Genomic DNA, 17,254 nt, shown 5'->3' with positions numbered 1-17,254 from the left:
TTTAAAAAAAAACAATTATCTCGGAGAGAATTTAAACTAAAACAAATTAATATAATATAAAAATGCAAAATAATAGGGTTATATAAAAATGTAATGTAGGATTTATGTATCTAGATACTTTAACATCTCTGACTCTAATTGGGTAAAACTAGTGTATTTATACAGCATTGAAATGACAATTTATAAAATGGTATACGAATGGTTAATTCCTGTGGAATGGGCGCTTGTCCTAAGACCAATGTGTTAACTCATGTATACAAATGTTTTTTTTTCTTCGAGTTTCAAATTTATAACAAACAACAAAATTTCATTCTTCATTATTAGAAAATAAATAATATTCTTATTTATTTGTTTATTATTAATAATTTTTTTATGTTTATATAAGGTATAAAAGAAATTTTCTGTTAAAAGAACAAAGTCGTGCATGATCTGTTTTAAAACATATAATTCGTTAGCATAATAAGATTAAAAATATTTATTATGATTATAAATATAAATTACTAATTTTCTTTATGGAAATAAATATAAAATATACAAGTAACAAAATTCATTTTCAGCTAGCATTCGATTCTCGCAGCTTGATATCAGCTTTTCGGCTTTTTAAAATGTTTTTGATATAGAACTCTCCTGCGAAAAAATAATATATATGTGGTTAAACAAATAAATTTTTTTAGTGTTTTATATTTATAAATCTTAATCTAGAACAGCAATGCAACAATTTTTTTTCCCTATTTCAAATTTCATTGTAAGTCTCCATATATTTTTCGGGTAGAGCTAAAAGGTGTGCTGTTTCCAAAAAAATCTTTCTCGAAGATGTATTTTAATTAACTTCTTAGTGAACTGCTAAGAAGGTACATATAATATCAAGACTAAAATAAACTAAGCAGGGCCAACCTTAGCTCTTATTTTTTTGCGGCATTACATATAACATGTAAAAATATATATTTTTTTACCGGCTTTGTAAGAGGATCTAACGAGTGGACCGCTGGCAACGTATAAAAATCCCATCTTCAGCCCAACCTCTTCCCAATATTTAAACTTTTCCGGCGTAACATATTCTTTTACCTGTAAATGGGATGTTCAAAACAAAAATTATAAAATTTTTATAAAAGTTTGTCAAAAAATTTTCTTTAAAAATTTATTTTAGTAATTAGGATTAACTTTTAGGTGTCTTTTAGTAGGCTGCATATATTGTCCCAGGGTTAGGCAATCAACATTAATTCGTCTCAAATCTATTTAAGATAAGGGGGGGGGAGGTGGGAGATAAGAAAATATATAAAAATGTGACAATACAAGATTTAAAAAATAATAATTACCATTCAAAGGCTTCACAAACATATTGTAATATAAAATTGGTATTTTAGAATCATGATCCTAGCTAGCTAGATTGATGTTTTATAAAAAAAATTGTCTATTAGTTAGCACAAACGAACTCTTAAAATAAAATTAATTCCCATTTTGGAAAAATAAACAATAACAACAATTAGAATTCATTATTTTAATGGAATTCGCTTTTTTTTAAAACTCTTCCATACATATTAAAACCTCCATAAGGTGACTGGGGTGAGAAGAGGGAGATGGTCAAGATATAAAACATTTTGGTGAGGATTTATGATAGAATTTTTAAATAAATTACCTTGCAAAGTTTTTAATATTTCATCGTCTCTTTCACCGAGACCTAACATTAAAGAGGTTTTGGTGATTATATCCGAATGAGGTGAATATGATTTTGCTTTTTCTAAAACAGACAGAGATTGTTTGTAATTAGCTCTGGGGTCTCTGACAAATCTAAGCATTATTTTTTTTTTCAAAAAAAAATATAAGTCCTCTAGAAAAAATGGGTTTTTTAAGGCCCGGCCCGAATATTTAAAAAAAAATTAAAAAAATTTTTTTTTAAGGCCCGACTGGGAATTTTTAAAAATTATAATCGACCTGGTATATTCAAAAAATTCATTATTTCGTATTTTATCATATTTTACGGCGAGTATTATCATTTAATAAGCAAGTATATTAGCTAATGTTGTTAAACGGCTCGTTTTGTGCCGATTTTTAAAAATAGCTAACTCAATATTTTTGCCAGAAAAATATTGACTAAGCCTCGAAATTTCGAAACTATATGTCTAGACCTTTGCTCTTTCTATGAGCAAAATTTTCAGGCTTGCATAATATTTTTCTGGAAAAAACTTAGTTAGCCATTTTTAAAAATCGGCCCAAAATGAGCCGTTTAACAACACTAAATTTTTTTTTTATATTCTAAACAGATATTTAGTATATTACAAATACTATGAATTTATAAAAAAAAATAAAAGTGATATTTTTAATAAAAAATATAACATATATAATATAATAATGTATTTAATCCTTTGCGTATTTATTCCATCGCAGGAAAACTTTAATTTTATTATGTAATAGATACTATGAGTGTTAGTTAGTGTTAACTTTCACCAAACATTATATTAATCATAACTATATATAATCATTATAACCATATCTAATTGACGAATATAATAATTCATGTTGTATAAATTTTTTAAAAAATACCCGGGCAGCCCAGGTATATTTTAAAAATTTAAAATACCGCCCGGCCCTGGTACCCGGACCGGGCTTAGGGCCGGGCCTGCAGGTCTCTGATATATATATAGTATAGGGGATCAACAGCTGGGATAGACGCATTCTGCTTGAATCGTCATTAAAAAAGTTGAAAGCTAGGATAATTTTTTTTTAACCTATTAATTATTTTATTTTTGCGCAATTTGTATATTATTTACTTTATTAATAATATTTAATATACAATATAATTAAGAAAAATTGTAAAAATAAATTAATTTGAAAATTCTGGCGACAATAAAAAAAGTAAAAGAATTATAGTATTGAATTATTTTATTACATCGCGAAAAAAAATATAAGAGTTGAAAATATGTGAAGAGTAATTTTTTTCCAAATTATTTAACCGAACCTGGGCTATGTTACATTTTTTTATTGTAGAGAGGATTTTAATTCCTTTTTAAAATAATTTTTCTCTATTAACATATCATCAAAATATAATAGGCATTTATTGTTTATTGAATAATGTTAATAAAGTAAATTATATATACAATTTGCGCAAAAATAAATTAATTATTTCGATTAAACTTATAACAAGACGATAATATCCTTGAAATACAAAGAAAAAAAAATAAATTCCCCATTATCACTCAAAATCTTTATCGATATTAATCTAAATTGCAACCTTAAATATATGAGTCGTCGATAGACACTGGATAATAATTTAACAATATTCTAAATGGGATCAGAGGGGAAACTGGCTTACCCGCGGGTAAACCTGAAAAATTGAGAATAAACGATAAAGAAGATACTCTATATTTTTTTGGTGTATATATTGTGATTTGGGAAAAAGTGAAATTTAAAAAAATTTGGGAAAATGTGGGATTTGGGAATATCCAACCGAATTTGGTTTTTTTTTATTGAACTGTTTAAAAACAAATACGATATTTCAAACGAAATCGTAAAAATTATAAGCACTGAATGTGTGTCCTGGTTAGAACTTATTATTAAACAGCCGGCTATATATCTTCAACTAAACAGCCTAAAAAAGTGAAATAAAAAAAACCAAACAAACCAAAATAGGGTGTCCTAGTTCATAATTTTTAGAAAATTTTAAATGTTATTTTTTTGAAAAGAATTTATTTTTTGTCATTTAGATTTTCCCTTTCTCTTCTGTTAAATATTTCGACTTTTAATCACGAGACGAGATGAAATCAGGAAATTAAAACAAAAGAGTATAATATTTATTTTATTATTTTTTTTAAAAAAAGTGAAACTTTTGTAATGGTTCTACCGTTTCCATATTGTGAGCAAAAACGTCCAAGTTAGAGTCCAGGACAGTTTTTATGCAATTGTCATCTCCCTTAAAATCGGGTAGGAGACATTCTATTAGTAAAGACGGTTTTCTCGTTTACGATAAAATAAAAAAAAATATAATAAACAATAAATATAAAAACGTAAACCTATAGAATTATGGTATTGATTGATGGTTATGAGGGTTAGCGTAAAGAATATTGTAATAGGGGGGGGGGGTAGATGTTGGGATATGTGTAGAAATTTAGGTATAATAAATACATTAAATTTTATAATATAAAAAGAGTGCTGCGTTTTGGTGCATGGAATAAAAATGCTTTCCATATTGAAATAACTAAATTTTGTTTTAATGATAATTAATGAAGAACAGTTACATATTTCTTTTTTTATTCCCAGTGGAATGATTATTGTAGCTGGTCAAGTGAGGTTCGCTACTTTTTTTTAAAAATACTTTCAGTTATATTTATTTTTAGTAATAAATTATTAATAGAAGGGAAATATTTTTAAAAAATAATTAAATGTGCGCGGCCAATCCACTTTTAAAAGCAACCTTAAAATAGATTTACGGATATAAAATATTTTCTGAAATTATTTAAAAAAAAGAATTTATTGATAAATTATTATAATAAATTTATTTTCCCGGCGGATAAAATAATATAAAAGTCGTTTCTGGACTATATTTTTTTTTGACAAAAATACTATGTGTTTTAAGCTAGGAGATTAAAGTGTTAAGTTTACTGATAAGGAAAACAATGTAATTTCCTTTTGAAATACAGTACAAAATATTAAAATTTTATAAATGAGTAATATCTATGTTTTTTTGAGTATATTGTTGTTGGATTTTAATTTTTTTATTCCTCCCTTCAATTGAAATTTGATTACTCCAAAATAAGTTTATATTCTTTTTAAAAGATTAAAATCCCGATCTGCAAGTGTGGTTGGTTGTTGGAACCAAAGTTAAGCTAAGTTTTTATTTGGCTTTCTTTCTTCAGTTTGTAAATTAATGAATTATATAAGTATGCAATATAAGAGTGGATCATTTGTAAAATCTTTACAATTCAATTTCGAGGAAAAGGAAAAATCGATAAATAAAATAATATCCTCTCAAAAAAATAAAAGTAAGGCCTCATTTATAGTAAACACGTTTTGTTTAAGGGGTGCGGTATTTAACGCTTTAGAAATCACAGCTGATTCCTCATAGCGATAATAATTTTTGAAATATACGTTCGCAACATGTTTGTTTTTCTCATATTTGATCATAGCGTACCTATTTATTAGCTTAATTTTGTAAATACCGCACCGTTTGAATAAAATACGTGTACTATAAATGAGGCGCAATATAAATTTGCCATCTTATATTAAGATCGGTTTCATTCATATACCCTTTCAGGGCTAACTGTTTATTTTATCGATCAGATTTTAAAACTAAACTTATGATAACATAGGGGTGCACCGATACCACTTTTTGGAGGCCGATCAGATCTGATATTAAGATATAGGACGATTACCGATAGGATATGTCTGATTTTGTATTTTTTGAATATAATAATCGTTATAATTTTTAATGCATACAATCTACTCATCTCAATTACTTTTTAATGGTATAGGATCTACAATTTAACTATAACCATAACATAAGCCATTTAAATATATTATAATGATCAGTTAGTCTATATTCATGAATCTAAAAGCATATAAAAATATTATTGATAAATCATTTATTTATATAATAACGTTAATCTATTTACAAAATAAGTAATAAACAAATATATTATGATTTGAAATAATTTTTTTTTAAAATTAAGAAGCAATTTTATCGGATCGGAAAATTTTACAATATCGGCAGACAACCAATATTTTTAAAAAAGTGAAATATCAGTCCGATCCGATAAAAAATGTAGGTAAGCCCCTAAATATTAGAACTAAATACAAATAGTAAATTGTATTATTTGTAAATTAATCGATTCGTATTTAAATAGACCTACATTAAGCCAATAGTTTAACATAGTGGCTTTTGCTGAATACATTTAGCTATAGATTACCTCATACAACAAAAATTATGTTAGAGGTATATTCCTTTTAAATTTAACATTCTAGTCTTTTTGACACATATAAACTACAAAAAAATATTCTAAATACTTGCAATTTGGCAGAATGTTTTAATTTTTGGAAATATTTTAAAGCAATTACACATTAAACATTTTCCACATGATATTATATAATGGGTTGTTATTTATATGTTAAATAAACCTATATTATATAAGCAATCATGGGTTGTAGCATTTTGGTCAAGAATAATAATGAGGTAGACAATATGTGAAATACCTTAATAGGATTTCGAGACCTAAAGGAATAGATAAACAGGTAATCGCCATTGGAAGTCTTAATATATTTTGGATATTACTGTAAAGACAATTTGAAAAAAGAAATATAAAATTATGAAAATAGTTTTTTATTTTTGTTAGTTAATTAATAAGGTTGTAGAGATATTTTTTTATTTGATTGGAGCGAATTTTCTTTTAAAATATCGGTTATCGGCTAATATTATTAAATTTACACATTAAATCCGATAAAATGGCGTCTTAATTTAAATTTAACAATATTTAGGAAAATAAATTTATGTGAAAATTAAAAGCATTCTCATAAATTAAGTGATTTTTTTTAAAAAAAAAACAACTAAATAATTCAAAATATTTTAAAATTATAATATACATAATTTATTTTTAAAAGAATGTATAAATTAAAACACATTAAATATTTATAAAGAACAGAATCAGATGTCTGATCGGTAATGAGCCACTATAAATTTATTATTGGCTATATCGTATCAAATCAGTCTCCAAAAAAGTGGTATTGGTACACCCCTCGCTTATTCGTTTAAAAAAATGGTTCAAACTTAAGTTTATCTTTATTTAGTTGTATAAATGATAATAATTAATGAGTACATAATTTTATCCAAGTGGTATGATATGACAATAATAAAAAATGTTAATGTTTGAATTTTAATACTTACTTGATTTTTAAAAGTTTGACTGTATTGGCAATATGATTAGATCCAAAATCTGCTAAATCTGCATATTATTTACATATACAAAAAAAAATTATTTTTTTAAAAATATAATTTTAAGTTCTATTTATGTTTTCTGGGAAAAATTTCCTTATTCTGCTTAATAAATATTGATATGGCATTCCCTTATTATTAATATATTTGTATTTATAATATTATTATTTTAAAAAAAGTTACCATCTCTATCAACTGATGTTATGACTATATATTCAACATTTAAATGCTGTATTGCTAAGGCTGTATTCAATGGTTCATTGGGATCAGGAGGACTAGGATTTTTTGAGGTTTTTACTGAGCAAAACCGACAACCTCTTGTACACGTGTCTCCTAATAGCTAATGAGAAAAATGTATTTTTTTAAAAAATGAGTATTTAATAATAATAATTATTGTCACTTTTGGTTATTATATGAATGTATATGTCATATTAGGAATTCATCATTTATAATAAGGGCAATTTTAAATTTGAAAAATCTGATTTGACAAAATGTGTTCTAAAATATATAGAGTAACTCATACACATGATGTGAGTTCAAGACTGCTTAAAACTTGGGCCAGGCTGGGCAATTTATACTTAATATATTTGGCAGGGTATATTGATAGGCCAGCTCTGGCATTAAAAATTTGACAAATTTATTTGAATTTCAGGCTAATTTTTGATTTATCAATTTGAAAATAAATTACAATAGGCATATTTCATTATATTTTAAGAGCTGTCTAAATGATATAATAAATCTATAAATAATATAGTAAATTTTTTTTTGAATTCATAAATAATTAAACAATTCATTTATATGATCTAATTATAATGCACAATATTGATATCAAACAAAATTTATTTATAAAATAGTAATTGCAGAAATAAATAGCCATAAGATTCTTATTGAGAAAAAATTAGATACAGATTAAAAATATGAGTCTAAAAAAGATTAAAAAAAAATATAAAAGGCTGGGGAGAACTTCATATAAAACTTTAATTGATGCTTCATTTTTTTGGAAAAATTTTACAGGCTGGGTAAGGGAAATTATAAAAAAATTATAACAGGCCAGGCCTGGCAAAAAATTTAACTGGCCAGAAGAAATTTGCAGACCTTGAATCCCAATACAATTTAGATATAATTATATTTTTTACAAAAAATTTGAGCCAGAAGAAATATGCAGACATCGAATCCAATATAACATGAACCCCAATACAACATAGATATAAATTTTTTCCTATTAATAACAATAAATGAGCAGAGAAGCAACCAAAATTCAATTCATTTGCAATTTTATTTAAAAAATAAAATTATGTAAAATGTGATATAATATTGTTTTAAACAAAGAAAAATATTTACTAAGACAGTCATATTTAGCTAGTGTTATTAAACAGCCGATGAAGTAATATTATGTAAGCCTGTAGATTTTGCTCATAAGTGGCAGAAAGGGTTGCCCCTCTATTTACAAATTGAGATAATATTATTTTAAATAAAATTTAATTCAGGTCATTTTTTTTAAATAAAGGCTATAATTAGTGATAAATATCCCATATTTTAAATGACAATTAACTTTTGGGGAATAATATACTGAATAGTCTTAATCATGGAGCAAAAAAAATTGAAATATATCTTGTCTTGATAATAGTTTAATTATTAATCACAAAAAAATAATTATTTTATTAAATTATTTCAAAGATAAAGGCAAATAAAAATCAATATAAACATTGGGCTAGTACCAATTATGAATTGTTTTTGCACAAATATTGAATAATATAGGATCAATAAAATATAATTGAACCTGTATAGCCATAATAAAAAATATTAATTACCATGATAGTAAATGTAGATATAGAATCTTCCCCACCTCCCCAGCATTCTCCTATATTTGGACATTTTGCTTCTTCACAAACAGTGTGTAAATTTAAAGATCGTAAGCTTTGTTTTAGTTCTGAAAATTTTTTACCAGTAGGTATATTTGTTTTAACCCATGTTGGCAGTCTAAATTTCTTTATTATTTAAAAATACTATTAGTAACCTTAATCTAGAACTAGATGGTTGAGATGGTAAAATATTTTGACTAGTATTTGAGTTTTCTGCTAAGAAATCTTGAAATGAAGGTCCATTTTGTAGCTTATCGATCCAAGCTGTATTTGATGCATTCCGCTTGGATAAAAAATTCTTATGCAGTTTATTAATATAGAAATTGGCTATTAATTCACTTACATGGAACTTGAACATATTTAGGAAAATTTTGAAAACCAATCGAATTTGCAAACATCTGATATAAATTGATTGACATGTCGCAGCCTCATATATGAATTTTATTATGTAATTTAGAAAAACAGAAGTTTTTTTTAAAGTATCGAAAACTTTTATTTATTTAAAAAAATATATATTAAGCCATAACATAATATATCTATATAAAATTTAATATTAAAATACTATATCTATAATAAATATAAAAATATATAATTAAAAGAAGGGGAAGAAAAAATAATTTAAAAAAAAGAAAATTTATATCATGGTCGGCAGGGCTTAATGACCCATGTATGGATATGCAGTTGAAACAACAGATTTCAATTGATATTCTTTGTCGAAGGTAGAAGTCTTCTTTTGAATAACCTGTGATTAAACGTAACCTTTGACTTAAAGTTTTGAATATTCTTAAGGCTTGGGGTCCAAATGATCCAAAGGTGTCTTAAACTACAAGAGTCAGAAAAACAGAAGCTGCAGCGAGGCCTGGACCATATATAAATTTCAGGTGTCCATTAATCATTAAAAAATGATATTTGAAGCATTTATCCATGAAAAACATATGTTGGTATCAAAACATAATAATGAATGATTATGATTTATTAAATCGATAATAATGTGGTTTGTTAAGGATTATTGTGGTTTTATACTAGCCTTTTTGACATGGTAATATTTATATCTAACAATTAATTTTACATTTTTTTTACAAAGGAATTTGATAATGTATGCTGAATTTGTTGTAATTTATGTTTTATTATGGTCTCAGCCATGGACAGCATTTAAGATAATTAATATATTATTCTTCCAAACCACTATAACCTTGGCATTTATATCTCACCTGCGCTCCATGTTAACAGATCCAGTAAGTGAATAATAATTTAACAGGCTTTTATAAGCCTAGAATTGTTTTAATTCTCTAAACTTTTATTTAATAAAATTTTTAAGATTACCATTTTGCTGATAAAATTTTATTTATTTCACTAAATATTTACCTATATTTGTCTATATATTTTTGAATTTTGAGCATGTATGATACTATATTTTTTCCATGTTATGATAAAACCAATGAATAAATTTAAAAAAAAAATCCTCCAACTTTTGCATCTCAGGTAAAATATTTATAGGCTTGCCTATAGGAGTAACTAGAGCTTCATTTTTAGCTAGACATGCTTTATTCTTTCATATGTCCATAATCTATATTTTATATATATTATTTTTACTAAGAATTGTCTTATTTTTGTATTATATTTATAAGGGAACAATCAAGCTTAAGTTACTTCCTTACAATTCAAATCCTCTTAAATCTAAAGGGAGCCATAATTACTTTTATCACTATTCTGACCCTGATATTAAGAAACTAAATAAATACAGTGATACCAGTCTAGATGAAACTAAATTGAGTTTGATGACGGAATACCAAGAAGAGAATGCACAATATTATCCAATACCCAGACAAGATGACCAAAATATCCAAAAATCACTGTTGGGACATTCCTCTAACCATGAAAATTATCTTGGTCATTATGTTAAGGAATCAATATGCCACTTTGACTCAGATGATTCAGAAAACAATACTGAAATGATTATGTCTTCACAAGATGGAAATATCGAGATGAATATGGATAACGGGGATAAAGCTTTAAGGAGAAAACCAGTGTTTAGATGTCTCAAATGTTTCTCACTTAAACCAGAGAGGGCTCATCATTGCAGGTTATAACCACCTCTGGTGACTAAAATTCATAATTTGTATAGTAACAAATTTTGACAGATCCTTTTTAAATTTTTTTACATATATTTATTTTAAAACAAAAACATATATTGGATCATTAGCACATGTAAGAAGTGTATCTACAAAATGGATCACCATTGTCCATGGATCAATAATTGCGTTGGTGAAAACAATCAGAAATTTTTTGTTTTATTTAACGTAAATTACATAATTCTATTTACTCTAAATTTATATACTATATACTAGAGGCCCACAACTTGACACTGAACAGCCCAAAAGTGGTAGGATTTTTAAATACAGACTGGACCGATTAAAATAAAATAAATGTAAATAATCAGTTGGAAAATAATATTTTCAATCCGCCTTTTGAAACCATTTTCAAAATACATGCTAAAATTATATTAATGTTAATTTTTTCTTATGAATATAAGGCTACTATGAAAAATCTTCAAATATAAAATCCCGAGATGGGCCAAATTTGGAAGGGGGAGGTGGGGACTTCTTGAATTTTTTTTAAACCAATACTGGGCTTGGAATTTTTTTCTTTTTCTTCAAATTAGGGCCTGGTCTGAATCTCTTAGGTCTCTCCTAGAATGTTGTTAAGCCTTTAGATTTCATTAATACATATCCAAACCTTTCTGCCATCTATGAGAAAAATCTCGAAACTCGCGAAATATCTTTTGGCTAAAATATTTGTATAGCACGTTATTAAAAATCAAGCCTGATATACACTATTCAATATATTTTCTTTTTGTAAACAATGGTTTAAAAATATTTTAATTTTTTTTGGACAAATTTTCACCTTCTTAATCAGGGTTGGGCACTAGCTGACTATAAAAGTGCTACTTTTTTCCCCTGGCAACTATGGCTGTAGTTTAGCTACTTTTTTTAAAATCAAGTTGTTTATAGTCCGCTAACTTTCAAAAAATATATATACTACAGATAGCTACTTTTTAACATAATGTAAATCATTCATATTTAGAAGACATACATTGCATTCGAAAGCAATTCTTAATTTTTAAGTTTTACAAAGGTTGCGACTTAAAAGTGTTTTCAGTCATTTATGTCTTAACTTAATCTGTCATCAGACTGAAGCCGCCAATGTTCTAGCTTAATCGGTCATCAGACTGAAGCAGCCATTTATGTCCTAGCCTCTAAATATAAAGTTTAAAACATGAATTGATCATTTTTTTTGGCTAAGAAGATTTAATTGTAAAAAAAAACGAATCCTAATAAAAGCATTAAGATTGAACTAGAAAGTATTAACCTATTTTAAAGAAAAAAAATATGCAGAACAATTTTCTTTCCATGTTAAATAAAAAAAAAAATTTAAACAGTACATTGCTATGCTATTCAGCACTGGTGAGGTGCTTATTTAGTTTTGATTCTTTAATGAATTGATTTAGGAAAAAATAAGTAACGATATTTTTAAAATTTTTATAACTTAAAAAAAAATGAATATATATATTTTTATATGTTATTTTTTGGACTAATAAAGAAGTAAAAATAAACTTTATATCTGGTGTTCAATAGTTTGAAAAAAAATCTTCAAAATCTTTTAAGATTTAAAGAATATTATTGATCAAATTTTACCTAAAAATGCCAAAATATATTTTTTTAAATTTGTTCAAAAAAAAAGGGTAGAAAAGTAAGTATTTTTTTTATGGTTCCTTATAATTTTTTTAAAATATATATTTTGGTAAATGAAGGGATGTTTTCAGAGCATAAAAAAAATATATTAGGAATTTTAAGGTCGGTCAACCAAGTTCAAAATATCCCGCCTATCACGATATAAAAAAATGATTTACACCTATCACAAATCTTCTATAATTATAGCTTTTGTAACCCTAATTTCTTAAATTTTTGTATCTAGAACTAAGCTACATCTTTTAATGTAACTTTTTTGAGAGCTTCATGTAGTCAGCTGCAATTTTACTATAGCTATTTATGCCCATCTTTGATATTTATTCATAATTTCCCGAGTCTAACGGCAATCTATGCTATGCCTATTTTATTTTAACCATTAAGATAGTTAGTAAGAATCATATTTCATTTACTAGCGTAATTCGTTTATTATCGATTTTTAAAAATAGGCTTAGTATAGGTTGATTGGAAACGAGCACACATTCCAGTAACCTATAAAATCAATGTTTTGTTATTTATTTTACATCTTTCCCAATTTCTCGATTATAATTAATCCTTATTTATTTATACAACTATAAATAGCTCTACATATTATTATCCGGGGTTCATGCTCTATTTCTATCGGGTCACCACACTTATTTGTGTTTGAAATCCGAATGGCAAGGTTAAAAAAATATATAAATTTTTTTTTATTTGAACACTATTACATTGTTAAATACATATTATTTATAACTTTATTTTTTTTCTTTTCAAACTCATGTTAATTTGCAAAAAGTACTAAGTATTTTTAATTTTTATCGCAAATTAATGATTCTAAACGAGTTTAAGTGAGAACTCCGCTACAAAGATATAAAAATAAGAGTGAAATAATTATAAGATATTTTCTCGTTCAAACCTAATACCACCTACGTTCATTAATCTTTGTTTTCTCTGCCTATAAATTTATAATTATCCTTTATACATATTACATATCAGAGACCTACGGTAGATCAAGAAAAGTACAATTTTTGGGCTCCACGCTTTTTTAAAAATCCGACTTTTATTTTAATATTTTTCTGGCTAGGGTATTAGTTTTTACAATTTTGATTATTTTCAGTTTTTAAAATTTTGATTATTTTATTGCCCGACCCCACAGGTTTATAAAATTTTTTCAATTTTAACTTAATTTTTGAAAAAATTTATTTTACAAAATTTGGTCCAGACCGAGTTTGTATATTTTATTTTGTAACCCTCTACCCGGATGGCTTGTAGGTGTCAATTACATGTAATGGATTTTTAAAAAAAATATGAATGAGGATGTTTTCATAATGGAGACGGACATCCGGTCAATAATCTGTCAATTTCATTTAAAATAATATTATAAATGTTAAGAGTAGCATACTCCGATCCATTTCTGAGAAATATCCGATAACATTAATGATTGACTTTTGACAGACCGGACGTCCGTCTCCACTATGAAAGCAGCCCCAAGGTTTTTATAATAATTTATGATCAGGCAATTTTTAAAATTGGTCTTTTTATCGTTCGGGATAGATGCTTATCTAATTGCAAAGTATTAAAAAATCTTGTTCATTATTATTGTTTTTATTTAGAATGCACACATTCGTTCGAACCTCCTACTGCCTTTTTGCTCATAATATTTTTGACCTTCGAATCTTTGCTATTTTCCATATTTTGTTCGGTTATGACTGGCATGCAAATACATCGGATATTGACGGATACCACCGTTTTATATTAATATTTATTATACACTTTTACTATACACACATATTACTCAATATTAACTTCAAGTTTTTAGTTAGGCAGACTGGTTTATTTTATTATGCATTTAAGTTTATGTCATTTTTATTATTTCCCTCTATAGATTTAAAACAACCCTTTTCCATATTACATATATTAATTTTACAATACTTAAGGTGTATAAAATTATAAAATCGATCAAATCAAATTTAAATTTAAATGGTTAAATATTAATAATAATTATTTAATGATAACTTTAAACTTTAATAATAATATAAATAAACGTCATGGTTGAAAAAGAGTTTAAAATAATATAAATATTCTAATCTTATTGGCAAAATATAATTTAAAAAAAAAAGAAAATAAAATTTTATGGATTATATTTATGGTAGTCTTTAAAAATCGCCTCGGTCTCGAGATTGAGCCAATTTTGTTGTCAATTTCGATGCGGAGTCGATTTTTTTTGGATAAAATACTTGGCTAAAACGCGAGGATTTCAATTTGATAGATTACGAAGACTAAATCTTTTTAAAGGAATCTATATATCATAGTTTATAAGTTTTCTAGAAAAATGACAATTTTTATCTCGTTAAAGGAATCATATTGTCTCCAACGAATTCCATAATGCCAAATATCATGAATAATCCAAGTGAAGGGCTCAGCACCTTGATGTATAAAACGACATAAAAATTCATTTATAAAACTTCGTTTTCCCCAAACCAGTCTTTTGCGATAGTAACTCTGATCCATATTTTTTTTATGAGTAATAGATAAAAATGTAAATAAGACTAGAGATCTGCATCGTAATTTTTTTCGCCGCCAGATCCAAGATTTAAACATTTGTCTGAGCGCGAGCACACATTTTTTGATCAAACCCGGCTAAAATTTTTTGGTAATAAGTGTATATATTATAATATCTAAGAAACAAATAAAATTTATATGTATTTATTCACTTATTGTCGCCTTAAATAAAAGTATAAACCACCATAATCTAATCAATATTCATATAAAGTTGCATTTTATTTAATTTATCATATAAATTTTATTCAGTTTAAATATAAAAAGTAAAGCTAAAAATACAATCGAATTTAAAATTATTGGGATTACATAAAAATAATTTCCATGATTGATTTCGAAGAGTTGATATAATTGTTTATATAGAGAAAAAATTTCTAATATATAATAAATATCAGTTATTCTGAATGACATTTTTGTGAAACAAAAGTTATTTTGTAGTATTAAGGATTAGTTTTATTTTTAATATTTATTTATCGGGTCAGACACATCTTACAACCCACCCGAGTTAAAATTCGGACTCGGGTGGGTTTAGGACAGCCCGTGCAGACTATGCGGAACCAACTAGAAACTGGGAAGGGCTCTGTAAATATTTGTATAATTAAAAAAAATTAATGTGCGATGGAGACCCAACCTCACTTTTTAATTTAATTTTCAAGGCGATAGAAGCTCTTAAAAAACACGGTACACCGAATTACGGCCATCACCCACCCGATGGTAATGGTGATTACGTCATCAATTTTGAAAACATAGATAGTTTTGATAACCGAGACAACTTTGATAATTATGACTCGTCGACGAAAGTAAACTATTCTAGCAAGCGTTACAAGACGGAACAACTGAGAAAGATGGTTGGCGGTAAAAAGAAAGCCATCTTATTCAACTTGAGCGAAGTTTTCGGTGACAAGATATCTTACAATTGGTTATCGCCATTCCATAGTCCCGTATTTAGAGCTCGTAATATATTTGCTAGTCGTCAAACGTTTCAAGCCTAAAGTAATAACTCCTTCAAAAAAAAATACTACCTGTTTTTTTAAGTTGTTGAAAGTTATTCTTAAAAATTATCGAATGTTTTTTTTGGTGTATGTAAAACTCCATATTTTTTTTTAAAAAATAATCTTATAATCTCAAGCCAAATTGTACTAACATTTATTTATATATTAACGCTTATTTCTTTTCTCACGAATAATTTGGAATAATTTTTTTATAAAACCGGTTTTAGATTCATAAACCGTGAATTGACTTTTAAATGATTATTTTTTGCTTAAAAAATTTAATATTTTGCAATATACAATAAATTAAAGCCAATGTTTTGGTTATATGCCAGCTAAAAGATTTTTTGTAAAAAAATATAAATTCATTATGCAAATTATGATTGTAAATTGTGAGTTAGACTTAATTTATTAATTTTTGCCACTTGAATAATGAAAACTTAATGATTTCTTTCGCCAAATTGTTTTATTTTTGTGTACGCGAAATGTAAAAAAAATCATTTAAATCATTGACAATTTTTATTTCATACATAATATTTTTTTTTATACAATTTTAATTTATATTTATAAAAAAAATCAGATTTGTTTAGATATACTAAAAATCGTTTTATTTACAAGGCATATAAAATTTTATATTTTTTGACCAACAATTCATGCCTATTGTTTAGGTTTTCAAAGTTTTATTTATAATAAATATGTATGTTAATCTTAATCAAGATAGAAAATGTAGTTTAAAGAATTATTTGTAATGAACAAAACGTTTTGCACACTATGTAAAATCAATTAATGCTATTATTATATTATTTTTTTTAAATATAATTTTGCAATCCATATTTTATAATCGTTTATTATCCTTGCTAATATTTTTTGGGAATGATTGCTAATTTAGCATCATGCGATTTCAAATAATAAAAAAAAAATTGTTGAATAATTTATATATATAAATTTTTTTTTTCGGAAACAAAAATAAAATATCACGTGTCTTCCATTTTTAAAATGGTGGTATTGAAGAAACCTATAAACATGTATGGTAATCAAATGCCATAAAATACTCTATGAATCTATATTTTGAGGCGTCGAATTGAAATAAGGTGGTGAAATGCCATTTTTGGTTTCGTATAATAAAAAATTATTTAAAATAAACCCAACTTGAGACATAATAATGGCGATATTAAAAAAATTTGCAATAAAATATTGGTA

General features: G+C 26.0%; 2 protein-coding genes across 3 annotated transcripts; one reads left to right on the top strand and one right to left on the bottom strand.

Moving 5' to 3' along the window:
• Positions 1 to 394: 394 nt before the first annotated feature.
• On the bottom strand, positions 395 to 9,206 carry LOC135923325 (lipoyl synthase, mitochondrial-like). Of its 2 annotated transcripts, XM_065458011.1 has the most exons (11): positions 9,125 to 9,206; positions 8,937 to 9,079; positions 8,865 to 8,899; positions 8,731 to 8,801; positions 7,103 to 7,259; positions 6,872 to 6,929; positions 3,822 to 3,950; positions 1,637 to 1,788; positions 1,162 to 1,232; positions 954 to 1,065; positions 395 to 627 (listed from the first exon to the last, which is right to left on the bottom strand). In XM_065458011.1, the coding sequence occupies exons 1-11, from the start codon at positions 9,137 to 9,139 to the stop codon at positions 554 to 556; spliced, it is 1,017 nt and encodes a 338-aa protein (XP_065314083.1). In that variant the 5' UTR covers positions 9,140 to 9,206; the 3' UTR covers positions 395 to 553. The 2 variants fall into 2 exon arrangements, with proteins under 2 accessions (XP_065314083.1, XP_065314082.1); XM_065458010.1 differs by having other exon boundaries at positions 8,731 to 8,899.
• Positions 9,207 to 9,727: 521 nt separating this feature from the next.
• Positions 9,728 to 16,906, top strand: LOC135923274 (putative ZDHHC-type palmitoyltransferase 7). The gene is made up of 7 exons (XM_065457937.1): positions 9,728 to 9,820; positions 9,866 to 10,016; positions 10,410 to 10,864; positions 10,985 to 11,081; positions 13,110 to 13,191; positions 14,120 to 14,253; positions 15,722 to 16,906. The coding sequence occupies exons 1-7, from the start codon at positions 9,771 to 9,773 to the stop codon at positions 16,055 to 16,057; spliced, it is 1,305 nt and encodes a 434-aa protein (XP_065314009.1). The 5' UTR covers positions 9,728 to 9,770; the 3' UTR covers positions 16,058 to 16,906.
• Positions 16,907 to 17,254: the final 348 nt, after the last annotated feature.

The sequence above is a fragment of the Gordionus sp. m RMFG-2023 genome, chromosome 2, assembly GCF_954871325.1.
Source record: "Gordionus sp. m RMFG-2023 chromosome 2, tfGorSpeb1-WG-v2, whole genome shotgun sequence".
Lineage (NCBI taxonomy): Eukaryota > Metazoa > Nematomorpha > Gordioida > Chordodea > Parachordodidae > Gordionus > Gordionus sp. m RMFG-2023.
Note: the sequence above shows the minus strand (reverse complement) of the source record. Positions and strands in the feature narration are given on the sequence as shown.

Coding starts and splice junctions, on each gene's coding strand:
- LOC135923325 (XM_065458010.1), bottom strand. Junction 3,951..6,871: donor GTCAAACTTTTAAAAATCAA/GTAAGTATTAAA, acceptor ATCGTAAACGAG/AAAACCGTCTTTACTAATAG. Junction 628..953: donor TAGATCCTCTTACAAAGCCG/GTAAAAAAATAT, acceptor ATTTTTTCGCAG/GAGAGTTCTATATCAAAAAC.
- LOC135923274 (XM_065457937.1), top strand. CDS start 9,771: ATGTGGTTTGTTAAGGATTATTGTGGTTTTATACTAGCCTTTTTGACA. Junction 10,865..10,984: donor GAGAGGGCTCATCATTGCAG/GTTATAACCACC, acceptor TTGGATCATTAG/CACATGTAAGAAGTGTATCT. Junction 14,254..15,721: donor GGATATTGACGGATACCACC/GTTTTATATTAA, acceptor TTAATTTTCAAG/GCGATAGAAGCTCTTAAAAA.